Source organism: Chanodichthys erythropterus, chromosome 13 (genome assembly GCF_024489055.1).
Source record: "Chanodichthys erythropterus isolate Z2021 chromosome 13, ASM2448905v1, whole genome shotgun sequence".
NCBI lineage: Eukaryota > Metazoa > Chordata > Actinopteri > Cypriniformes > Xenocyprididae > Chanodichthys > Chanodichthys erythropterus.
The window spans coordinates 20,590,357-20,602,961 of NC_090233.1; the positions used below are offsets into that span (position 1 = coordinate 20,590,357).

The following is a 12,605-nucleotide window of genomic DNA, read 5'->3' on the forward strand; positions in this document are numbered from 1 at the left end:
TGATAATGTGCTCATAATCAAGGTGTTATTGCTTAATGGTTTCTGATCGCTGAAAACGAATCTTGGCAGGAAGCCGTATTACGGTGGGAGGTGTTCCCCTGGGCTTATAGAATCAGAGACAGGAGCCCTGATGTGGAGCACACCGATTCCACATGGCTGAACACAATCACACCAAACAATGAAAGAGCGCACTGAACCCGCAGACAGCAGCCCACAAACCTCTCTCACAGAGAACTGCACCGAGAAACCAAATAAAGGAGCTCAATTCTGCTGCCAAGCCTATTGAAATGAAATGGCTTTTGAGTTTGGGTCAATGACACATCATTACCTGCTGTTGTGTACAAACAATACTTACAGTCCAATTAGATTAATTATGCACAACACTATGCAGAAATCAAATTACCAATAAATCAATTTTCTGCTTTTGCATTTGGAGCATGATGGTAACCTAGGGGTTAGGAGTTAAGGCCTGTTCACACAGAGGACGATAACTATAATGATAAAGATATAGTTTTAAAATCATTCTAAATATAAAAGAATAGCAGAGTCCACACCATAACTATAACAATAACAATAAAGAATTTTTTTTTTTTTTTCAGCTAATGTAACAGATGTTACTGACTGCAGTCTTTAGCCTCCTTGTTAGAGAACCCGACTCCCATACCAGCAGACCCGGGTTCGAGTCCCGCTTAGAGCTGGCGTTTCGAACAGGAGGGGTTACAGTGATGAATGATAAAAACATTGACAGTCAATCAGAATCCATCCTGCTTTAACGAGCTCAAGCATTTAAAGTGACAGATGGACAAAACTGCAGCGCACTTAGAATGACAGAACAATATCGTCCACTGGTTTGAACGCTAATATAGTTATCGTAATAGTTATCGTTCTTGGTGTGAAATGAATAAAGGTCATTGCACACCGAGTCCGAAATTCACATGCGAAACTTTCGCATGTTAAAAAATAAATTCGACCTCACGTTATGTCAATCGCGTTTGCACACTGCCTCCGAAACTTTCGTCCGTCAAAAAAAAAAAGTTTGATTTTCTGCGTTTTTCGCATCCGTGGCACGCATTTTGAGAGACGTTTTGACAATTCAGAGCCACCGTACGCGAATGCAAAAATCCAGAATGCCATCTGACAAGTTGATCCACGTCGTCTACAGCACAAAACAGCAGCACTGAATGACAAACAATGTGAGGAATACAAAGAGACCGAATATTAAGACATATTGTGCCAGTAGTAAAGCATCAAACAGAGCGTTTGAAACGCTCGGATAGTCCCGCAGCTCCTTGATGAGGTGAATCTCCTTTCTCTCTATGCAATCTCGGGATTGGATAGAGCCAATATTTCCTCTTTTTCTCTTTTTAAGAAAAGAGGAGACAACTAATCGTGCTCACTGCTTGAAGATTGTATTGTGTTGCGATTTGTTTCGCGATTTTTTTCGCAACGCATTGGACTCAGTGTGCAAGGTCTCTGTGCGTGACGAATTTTTAGGATTGCGAATACGAAAAAACACATGCGAAAATTTCGGACTCAGTGTGCAAAGGCCTTAAGCCTTTAGGCTGCCAACTCAAAGGTAGCAGGTTCAATCCCAAACTGTTTATTTTCATTAAGGAAAACAAAAACAGAATCTAAATGAAAACGTTCTGGGAAAAGCTGAAACTAAACTAAAATACATTTTCTTAACTCCAAAACTGACTTCAAATAAAAACGGCCACAAATTAATTTTTAAAAAAACCAACTAATATTAAACATGAAAATATTAAGTGCAATAACAATAGACCGTGATGAGAAATTAAAGTAAAACAAAATTTAACTACTAAAAATAAACTAAACTGAAATTTAAAAGACAATAAAATAATAATATTTTTTTTAAAAACTACATTCAAAATTCAAAACAATAACAACCCTGGTTCACGACGTACACACTGCGAGTTTTTGGAGTGACAACTGAATTGCAATCATTGTTTGTGAAGGCATATGTGAACGCAGCAAAAGCATGCAAATCTGCACAACAATCAGACTGAGACAGCATTTTATGACCCTTCTACAAAACAGTTCATGTTAATATTCCTTAAGCTGACTAATTTCTGCTTAAACTTAAGCCTGGATTATATTTGCCGCATCTGCACGAGCACGAACGTAGGCATGACAAAAATGGCATTGTTGCGGTGTGGGCAGTTATGCACTGAATGCGCGAGACCCTGTTTCGCTTCCGAAGACGCGCAACTTCGAGGCAACTCTGGCTGAGCAGGTACATCTGTGCTGGCGTCTTTGAAGGCACCATGTTTACGCTTGTTCAAATTTATTTGGTTACATTTACATGAGCCTACAACAACAGAAATAACCCTTTTTAATTAAAATAAAGGTCTATGTTTAATAAATATTCATGAAATTAAATTAAAATGTTCAATGAAATTAGAAAACTTGTTTAATTAGTTTTATATATCTGTTCTCATATCCATTTATTTTGTTGTAATGTCAAGCAATAAACTCAAGGTTTACTGGGTTTTACATGATTCTTTGATTCTTTTGTAGTGTGGGTTTGGTGAAGGGTAACTGACCCACAACCTAATCAGTTTATACATAAGGAAATATTTGCACCCCAGACAGACATAAACAGCTTAAATAGGACTATAATATGGTACAGGAATTGTTCTATGAGTATTTTGGTACCTTTTATATAACAAGAGTAAATACCAAACCTTGATTTAAGCATTGTTTTATTACAAATGTTGTATGTTAAATAATGACTTTTACATCAACATAAAATATTGCAGCATGCCTGCCATTCTGATGACAGAGTCCTCCAAAGGCACAAGTTTTGAGTACCTTACATCTCACTGCAGGTTCCTGAAGTTTAGAGGACAATTACTCCAAGTCTCCCCATTGTTTCAAAAGAATAGTATAACAGCGAGCACGTCAAGTATAAACGCCTTGTCTGTTTGGGGAGGTGTGCACACATCAGCGGAGGCTCGCAGTGTGGAGCCAGGTGCAAGTATAAATTAAGCTTTATATATACACAAACGTTTAAAAAAAGGTGAGGTCACATTTACTATTGTTCGGAAATTCATGTACAAAATCCACGACAATCTGCACGACTGGGAGTTGAGTGTAAGGGCGAAAATGTTCCACATGCAGATTTCACTCATGTTCATGTTGGTCACATGAATTCGCTGAGCTGACTAAGTGAAAGCTGGTTTTAAAGTGACTCCTGTGTGAGCTCTACTTCATATATCTATGTTACTGACAACAGACAATTTTTTTGACATCCTAACAGAAAGAAAGCCATGATAAGCCAGCTGAGCTGACATATATCTTGAAGTTGCTATGAGTTAAATACCAGAACATAAACAGCATGATTTCGGCTATGAAAATCAAATACCACAAAGCAGATTTAAGAATTAATGTTAATTCAAGGAAATTTGCTGAAGCTGTGGCCTAGCAGTTAGCACACATGTGAGTTGAGTCACCTCTTTTTCCATCATTTCCTGTCCTCTCTCTATCATTAAAAGTGGCAACACGCCAAAAAATTCCAATTAATTTGAGCTGTAGTCCAGCTAAACCCATCTGAGCCAATGACTCACCTGCAGGAAGAAGAGGTGTTGTGTTATATCTTGCACAAGCTCTTCCTCTATGTTCTCTGGGTAAAACTTGGCCAGGAAATGAAACACTATAGGCTCCTCTTTGGGCATATCATGATCCAAAACCTATAACAAAGATAAGACATGATCAATGTTCTGCTGTGCATTGCATACTTTATATACACTGACAATAGTAGCATGGCACTACCATAAAGTTGAAAAGAACAGCATTTACTTGAAACAGAAAATAATTTTGTAACAATGTAAAAGACTTTAGGATCTTACTGACCCCAAACTTTTGAACGGTAGTCGGGGAATTTATATCATTACAAAGTACAATTTAGTCAAAATTGTAAAAAAAATACAGTTAAAAGCCTAAATTAAGTCAATCAGAATATCACTATCTATGATACATAAATAGCATTTATCAGACTGGAACTATTTTGAAAGAGCAGGAAAGTTTAACCTGAGTGTTTTACCTTCTTGTCCATTTTCAGCCATGCCACAGTGTCTTTGACGTCATACCGCAGACCAAAAAACCATGTCTCCCTGAGTCCCAGTGTCCGGCACACAAGTTCAAACAGATCCTTTCCTTTCCACTTCAGCTGCCCAAACAAGATTATATAAAAAAGGGTTAGTAACATGAAGCTTTAAAGAAGCGCATGTTGAACCACAGGCTGAATTACTTTAAAGACCCATTTCTGTCATATTCCCTGCTGAAACAAGAAGTTGAGCTGTGACATATACACAGACATGAACGGAACACAATAAAACCCCACATTTTAAGTTTTAACAAGTCTAAGAAAAAGAACTCTCTAAGGATTGCAACAGACTAATCGAATTCAGACTGACCACAAATCTGAACAGCACCAGTATAATGAACAATGACATTCCCTGAATAACCTCATTTCCACAGACCATGTGGACACAAGGCAGAGAAATGAGTCTGAGCATCATTACAAAAGTCTCTGTCAGCAAGTGCATTCACTCGTTTTCGGACATATCAGTTCATCTTTTGTCAGGAGGACTACTGTCAGCAGGCCAGAAAATATTACCATATTCAATAGGTGAATAGAGGATGCATATCAGCTTATTTTTCATTAAAATGACTTTAATTGTTTTGTGCATACTGCATACTTGAACAGAATCAATAAAAGGAGCATCAAATAAATCAATAAAGGGGCTGACATTGGAAAGAGCCATCCATTTAATAACTTCAGAAATCAGAATGCAATCTTCAGGAGTATATTAGCAGAATAATTCAAAAACTTATCTTGTGAGAGTATTTCCCTTGTGTAAGCATTTCCCTTGTGTAAGCATCTGTGCTCAATTAGCCTTGTCATTAGTAGGATTCAAGTATACCTGGACCCAGCTGAGCTAGATGTTACAATATACTTGCCACTTCTGCCACCTTGAATGATTAAAGTTTATGACAGAGGACAGAAACTTGCTGTTATAAGTACTGACAACTTCCACAGAGTCTTGCAAACATCATCAACACTGCAAACTGTATTAGCATAACAGGGACAGGTGCTTTTCAAGCTGCGGTTTCATCTTGCCTAATGTTTATGTATGAGAACATATGACAATATGCTGCCATCCAGAGTCCAAGCAATTAAATATGTTGATGCTTCTCCTCTAGGAAGCTGACGGGCTGCCTTCAAGGACGGCCGTCAGCTGGTGCAAACGTTCACGGAGAAATGAGGTGCGCCTGTGTAGAAGGGTGTTCTCTCACTGTCCTAAATATTCAGCAGAGAAGTTGTACTGTTGTAAAAATTTACTGAAAACTTGACAGTGTAAAAGCACAAGAAAGAAAAAAAAGAACAAAAGCAGTAACCTCAAAGTCAAATTCTGTCTTTATCCAATATTGAGCCCCAGGCTATTACCTCAAATCAGATTATATTGACTGAACTACACCAGGACTGTCTTTCTTGTTACACGGCTCAAGATTAGATGAGGTCAATAGTGTGCACAATACTGGTAGCACACAGAGATGGCTTAAACTAAATATTAGCCTACAGCACAAATAAAAATGCAGATGAAGGATTTTGAATAGAAAATATGTACTGTACTTCTTATCATTTGCATCAGTCAATGCTTAAAGCACAAAAAAATATATATACGAAATGCATTATTTAAGGTGACATTTTACATTCTAACACTTCATTTTCACTTTAATAGCATGCTAAGAAAACATTTGGGAGCTAAAATATAAATAAAACTGACTTTATGGTTTTTCCTCTAGTTTCAGGATCTTGGCTATGTTATTCATAACTGTATGGGGACCATTTTCTGCCACTGTGAAATAATATCTGTTACTATATACCCAAAGGTTCTGGACAAATCATGAATTGTGGTTTAGCAAACCCTGTAGATGACTTCAGTGCTGAGCTATTATCAGCTATCAATGATGGGCAATAAAATCTCAATGTCTGTGAACAGAGTGAATGAACGAAAGAGAAATGGGATTTTGTTTCTATAAATCCATGCTGCCACCAAGTGGTGTTGTTTGTGAAATACAAAGACACCAAAAACAGTATCTTAATTATGCTGAAATCAGATGCAATGGTCCAAATGTCATGTTATTTATGCTCTTTTGACCTTTAAAAAGGAAAATTCTGGGTTAAATATTACTACTTAAGCTCTGCATTTTTGCATGCTACTGCATGCTGATTATCACATAAAATATTTTCAATTTACCCCTATCTTTTTTTCCTTTTCTTTTTAACACCATTCCAGATTCTATGGCTAAGTTCATGGCGATAGCCAGGTTTGGTTATTCAAAAATAAAACCAAATAAGATGTTTAAGAGTAATTTTTTTCTATAAAAAAAACCCTTAAAACTACATTTGGATTTACTTGGTTAAAACCCTTTTCAAAAGTATATATACAATATAAAACAAGTTTCTCAGAGGGGTAGAAGTATTAGTCCAGCAAAAAATGTTTAATGGACAATCTCGTGTTCTGCAGTGATGAGAAATCTCAAAATTTCTGTGAGAGTCTTGAATGTCCTTAATGTTTTTGAGACCAGCATTTAATGTTGGTCTCAATCTGTGAAAGGTATAGTGCATTGTACTGGTTCTATTTTTTTAAATGCATTTATGATAAGTCTATGGATAAGTCTGTAAGTCTATGGAGCAAGGAACTGTACTAAATGCTTTAACACACAGTTTTGAAAGCATACCAAGGCTTAAACCTTATACATGTTAACTTAATATTAATATGACAGAACTGCTAACCGTGTCCGTGTAAATCCAATTTTTAACTTCTGTCATGATTTAGTAAACCCAGAAGCTGTCAGAAAAACATCAAAAAATACTACAAAATTGTTTACATGGAGAAAATTTCACTCACACAAATGACATCTGTAATCTGCATAAAACAGTATTCCCACAGCTAAAAGGATTTAGACAATTTCACACCTCCAATAACATATTTTTGTTCAAAATAATATAAAACAAACTCAAAACTGCACATTTCTGCTTTTAACCCCTTCAGAAGTAGTTTTTTGGTAATCGACAGTATGCCACAGATGCTGAAAGAGCTTGAACCAGTAATATGTATCTAGATTAATATGAACAGCTACATCTTGCTCCCTTAATTCTAACTATACATTTATTTTTGTATCCAAAGCCACTTTATAATACATATGACACCTTATCGGTATATGACAAGAGAACCATGATCCCTCAGAACCTCAGTACCACCAAAGGAAATACTGTTAATGAGTGTGAAAGATCAAAACAGAGTGAAAGACAGGCAAACACACAAGCACAGGGTCTTGTAGAGTGGGACCATCGTGTCTCATGGGACACTAACTCACAGTCCCCGTCTGTCACACAGTTCTCTTACCACCATCTGTTTTCCCTTAATTCAAAAACACTTTCTGTGATGTTGTGTGCAAAAATAGGGCATCTTCCTGCAAGCAAGAAACTCATTGGATGCTATGTGCAAATGAAGTGCAGATCCACAGCGAAGCCCCCTGTATGCCTGCAGAACTCCCACCGGATTCACCGTTTGTGGAAAACACCTTTATATGTGGGAATGATGATTACTGCCATGTAGGATTCTGCTTGCTTTGTAGATTTGTTATGTTTGTTTTAGTTTTTCTGGCCAAGCAGTCATGAATGTTTGTTGAAAACTTTTTGGGATTAGTTTTAAATATTATTTTCTTAACAAAAGGAGATGTTAAGCAGAATGTCAAAGCTTCTGTTTTCCACACAAGAAAAGTGAATGGCGTTTTATACAGCCAAGGTAAATAAATTTGGTCTATATAACATGTGCACTACATTTCTAGACTTCTGATAGCTTTGTGTGAAGAACAAAGCCAAATTTAAGTTATTGTACATGGATAATCTTCACCTCAAAGTACTCATATGGCATTTGCAGTTTTGTCAATAACTAACTGTGTTTCACATCAATGACATAAAACTTGATGCAACACATCTACATTACATTAATGCATTTGGCAGATGCATTTATCAAAAAGCGACTTATATAATATTCAAGATATGCATTTTATCGGTTTGTGCTAGAGGCGCTGCACAATTCTGGACAAATTGAGTCATAATTCTGAACAGGCAACTAAAAAAAGACACGTGATTTACTAGAGGTTTTGACAAAATGTTAAAGGTGCCGTAGAACGTCTTTTTAAAAGATGTACTATAAGTCTAAGGTGTCCCCTGAATGTGTCTGTGAAGTTTCAGCTCAAAATACCCCATAGATTTTTTATTAATTTTTTTTAACTGCCTATTTTGGGGCATCATTTAATATGATAATTGTTCGTGCTCTCCGCCCCCGGAGCTCACGCTTGCCTTAAACAGCATAAACAAAGTTCACATAGCTAATATAACCCTCAAAATGGATCTTTACAAAGTGTTCGTCATGCAACATGTCTAATCGTGTAAGTATAGTATTTATTTGGATGTTTACATTTGATTCTGAATGAGTTTGATGGTGCTCTGTGGCTAAAGCTAACATTACACACTGTTTATAAAGAATGAAGTTGTGTTTATGAATTATACAGACTGCAAGTGTTTAAAAAATGAAAATAACGACAGTCTTGTCTCTGTGAATACAGTAAGAAACGATTGTAACTTTAAACATATTTAACAGTACATTAGCAACATGCTAATGAAACATTTAGAAAGACAGTTTACAAATATCAATAAAAATATCATGTTATCATGGATCATGTCAGTTATTATTGCTCCATCTGCCATTTTTCGCTATTGTTCTTGCTTGCTTACCTAGTCTGATGATTCAGCTGTGCACATCCAGACATTAATACTGGCTGCCCTTGTCAAATGCCTTGAACATGAGCTGGCATATGCAAATATTGGGGTCATACATATTGATGACCCCGACTGTTGCGTAACAGTCGGTGTTATGTTGAGATTCGCCTGTTTCTTCGGAGGTCTTTTAAACAAATGAGATTTATACAAGGAGGAGGAAACAACGGTGTTTGAGACTGAATGTTTGTCATTTCCATGTACTGAACTCTTGTTATTTATTTAACTATGCCAAGATAAATTCAATTTTTAATTCTAGGGCACCTTTAAAGGATTAGTTTGATTCAGAATTAAAATTTCCTGATAATTTTACTCACCCCCATGTCAAAGAAGTTTATGTCTTTCTTTCTTCAGTCAAAAAGAAATTAAGGTTTTTGAGGAAAACATTCCAGGATTTTTCTCCATACAGTGGACTTCAACAGGGTTCAACGGGTTGAAGGTCCAAATTGCAGTTTCAGTGCAGCTTCAAAGTGTTCTACATGATCTCAGATGAGGAATAAGGGTCTTATCTAGCAAAATAATCAGTCATTTTCTTAAATTTTTTATTTATTTTTTTAAATTATATACTTTTTAACCACAAATGCTCATCTTGCACTAGCTCTGCAATGTGCCACGCATTACGTAATCATGTTAGAAAGGTCATGTGTGATGTAGGCAGAAGTACCGATCCAGTGTCTACAAAGCAAATGTGCAAAGACTAAGTCAAACACCCTTTACAAAAACAGGTAAAACAACAATGTCAGATGATTTTGAAGTTGGAGGAGAAAATGAGATGGAGTTTTTCGCCCTACCGCGGTACTTACGCCTATGTCATGCATGACCTTTCCAATGTGATTACGTACTGCGTGTTACGTGATTTTTTTAGAAAATGACTGATCGATTCACTAGATAAGACCCTTATTCCTCGTCTGAGATCATGTAGAGCCCTTTGAAGCTGCATTTAAAATCCAATTTGGACCTTCAACCCTGTTGAAATCCACCATATGGAGAAAAGCCCTGGAATGTTTTCCCCAAAAACCTTAATTTCTTTTCAACTGAAGAAAGAAAGACAAACATCTTGAATGACATGGGGGTGAGTAAATTATCAGGAAATTTGAATTCTGAAGTGAACTAATCCTTTAATCGTGCAGCTCTAGATCATGCATTCCCTGGGAATCGAACCCATGACCTTGGTGTTGCCAACACCATGTTCTACTATTTGCACTACAAGAATACACACAATTATTTTTACAGAACACAAATGAGATTTTAACCTTAAAGCCTACTGTATCATATTTGATATGCAAAATAATATTTCAACATTGAAATATTGAACATTTACTGGTAAGAAGTAACTTAGGTTTATTTGATTATCTAATGGTAAATCTAATTATCATGGTCAAATTGAGGCTTTTGAGGAACATGTATTTGTTTATCTCTCAATCATCATCGTAGTGCACCGCATTATACGTTTTACCCCTCAAAATAAAAACGACAGACCTTTGATTATAAAACTAAGCTTTCAAATGTCATCTTACTAAGGCATATATTGGGATATATCAGTAACAACTGATATTTATATGCATTTTTATATGCTATACTGTTATAAAAGATCTCACTGATTTATATTACAAGCTATCAGAATTTCATTTTACTTTTTGACCATATAAAATCAGCAACTGCACCAAATTGGATATTCTCCTAGATGAGCCACAAAAGCCTGATGTATCAAATATTATACTAAACAAAAAAGCACATAAGCAGACTTTTATTTAAATGCCAGGGTTTACAGGGTTAATTGATTGAAAAGAGGTTTTAAGTAATTGAAATATTGCTTTGTGTGGCTTCAGAAGACTTGGAATATAGTTCACAAGTCATATGGATTACTTTTATGATTCTTTGGCGAAATAAATCATCATCATTATCCACTTGCATCTCCGTATGCAAGCTGTAGCTTGTACATTCTTGTGCATTCACAGAAAAAGGAAATTAATACAGGATCGGAATGACATGAGGGGAGTAAATGACAGAATTTCCGTTTTTAGGGAAGAGCTATTCCTTAAGGCCACTGAAGCGTCTCCATTCAAACATTAAGCTGCTCGAGGAGACAGGGATGTCTTGACGCAGCTCCCCTAGAGAAACAGGTCAGGCTGAGTGACTTGCTCAAGGGCACAACAACGAGTCGGGACATTAAAATGTCGACAGCCTGGTGCCTTCCCCAAGCTAAGCTTAAGTGCCCAGAAGCATTGATCACTGCCAGAACAGGTTTGGTGGTAGGCTATAATAGGTTTACTACCATGAAATAACGTGACTGTGATACACACTCCTACAGAGATAGCATAAACTTAATTCAAGGAGGTTCACCACATAGAAACAATGCATTTGCATACATCACATTCATGGAAAATGCTTGCCACTTACCTCGCAGCTAAACTCCAAGTCAGCATCCATTGTAACAATTGTGACGTTGAAGTTTTTGGCTTGTTTCCTCCGGAGGGAACTGAGCCCCATTTTTGATGCAAGGGCACTTGCCATAATAGTTGCTGATGGGAAACTTTCCTCCTCTTTAGGAACAACATAAACCTGTTGACTATCTATCTATCTGAGGCATAGCTTATGATGAAACACATTAGTGTTGACCTCTCTTGTTAAAAGCTTTAATTTAGCATTACTGGCAAATGTAACAAAAAATGAGATTAAAGTGCATCTCTAAAGGCTGGATGTTGACAAACCACCTGCATTAACTGCTAACTAGCAGTTGGGCACATACTAGCCCTTTTACTTCCTCCAGAGCACCATTAAGCCTGTAAGAAAATAAAAGGAAAAGAGAATAGCACAAGTTCACTAAGGAATAACTTATCAGCTAGTAAGTAATAAACAATGTACAATAACAATGGACAAAAGAAGCTAATTTTAAACTACTATAAGCGTGATATGAGGTGACAAATAACTGAGAAGAAACATTAACCTATTGTATAACACTTAAGTATACACTCGTGTAGCAAAATACCAACTTTTACACGACTTCACAACAATTTACGTGCTCATAAATGCTTGTTTATGCTAATCTACGGTTTCATGCCTCATTGTTTTGTTTTGTTAGGAGTGTTTCGACGGAATTGGCCTGACAGCTTGTAAACTGGTTGCTAACTCACCTGTCGAGCTACAAACACAGCTGAATTCCTGCGATGTGTGAGATTCACGCCCGTTTAAACACCTGACACACAAACACCGCTGCTGGTTTGACTCTTTCAGGCCAAAACTGCAGCTGAAACTTCTCGTGCGCGTGCACGGGGAGGCGGGAGGACATGCGCAATAGTGCGCCATTCAGCTAATAGTTAAAAGCCTTTTTTTTTTTTTTTTTTTGTCAGGAGATAATACAAAAAATAGTAAAATCTTAACTTAAACGATTATCAATTACTTTAAAAAAATTTTAATAATTTATGCATTTATTACTTTTTAAATTGTTTTTTTTATAAAGATATTATTAATGTAAGTATTATTAACTATTCATTATTAATTAAATCATATAGAGAATGTAAATATAATATTCAATGCTGCTCAGTATCTAGATTTCCAGATTAAATGCAAAATCTATGTTCAATTTTAATATTAAATAATAAATTAAAATGAATGGAAAATAAATACAATTAGAAATAAAATAAAATAGATTGGTTCACTACTTTAAACATTATGTCTTTTATTATTTTATATTTTTATTTTAAAATATAAACAATTCTAAATTATACTA

General features: G+C 36.1%; 1 protein-coding gene across 1 annotated transcript in view; it reads right to left on the reverse strand.

Moving 5' to 3' along the window:
* Positions 1-12,132, reverse strand: part of nf2a (NF2, moesin-ezrin-radixin like (MERLIN) tumor suppressor a) — a 48,481-nt gene extending 36,349 nt beyond the window's left edge. Inside the window, exons 1-4 of the mRNA XM_067406062.1 lie at positions 12,010-12,132; positions 11,276-11,658; positions 4,064-4,189; positions 3,588-3,710 (exon numbers count right to left, since the gene is read on the reverse strand). Of these exons, the coding sequence (XP_067262163.1) occupies positions 3,588-3,710; positions 4,064-4,189; positions 11,276-11,389 (363 nt within the window). The 5' untranslated portion in view covers positions 11,390-11,658; positions 12,010-12,132. The remainder of the gene's footprint in view (positions 1-3,587; positions 3,711-4,063; positions 4,190-11,275; positions 11,659-12,009) is intronic.
* Between the last annotated feature and the right edge of the window lie 473 nt (positions 12,133-12,605).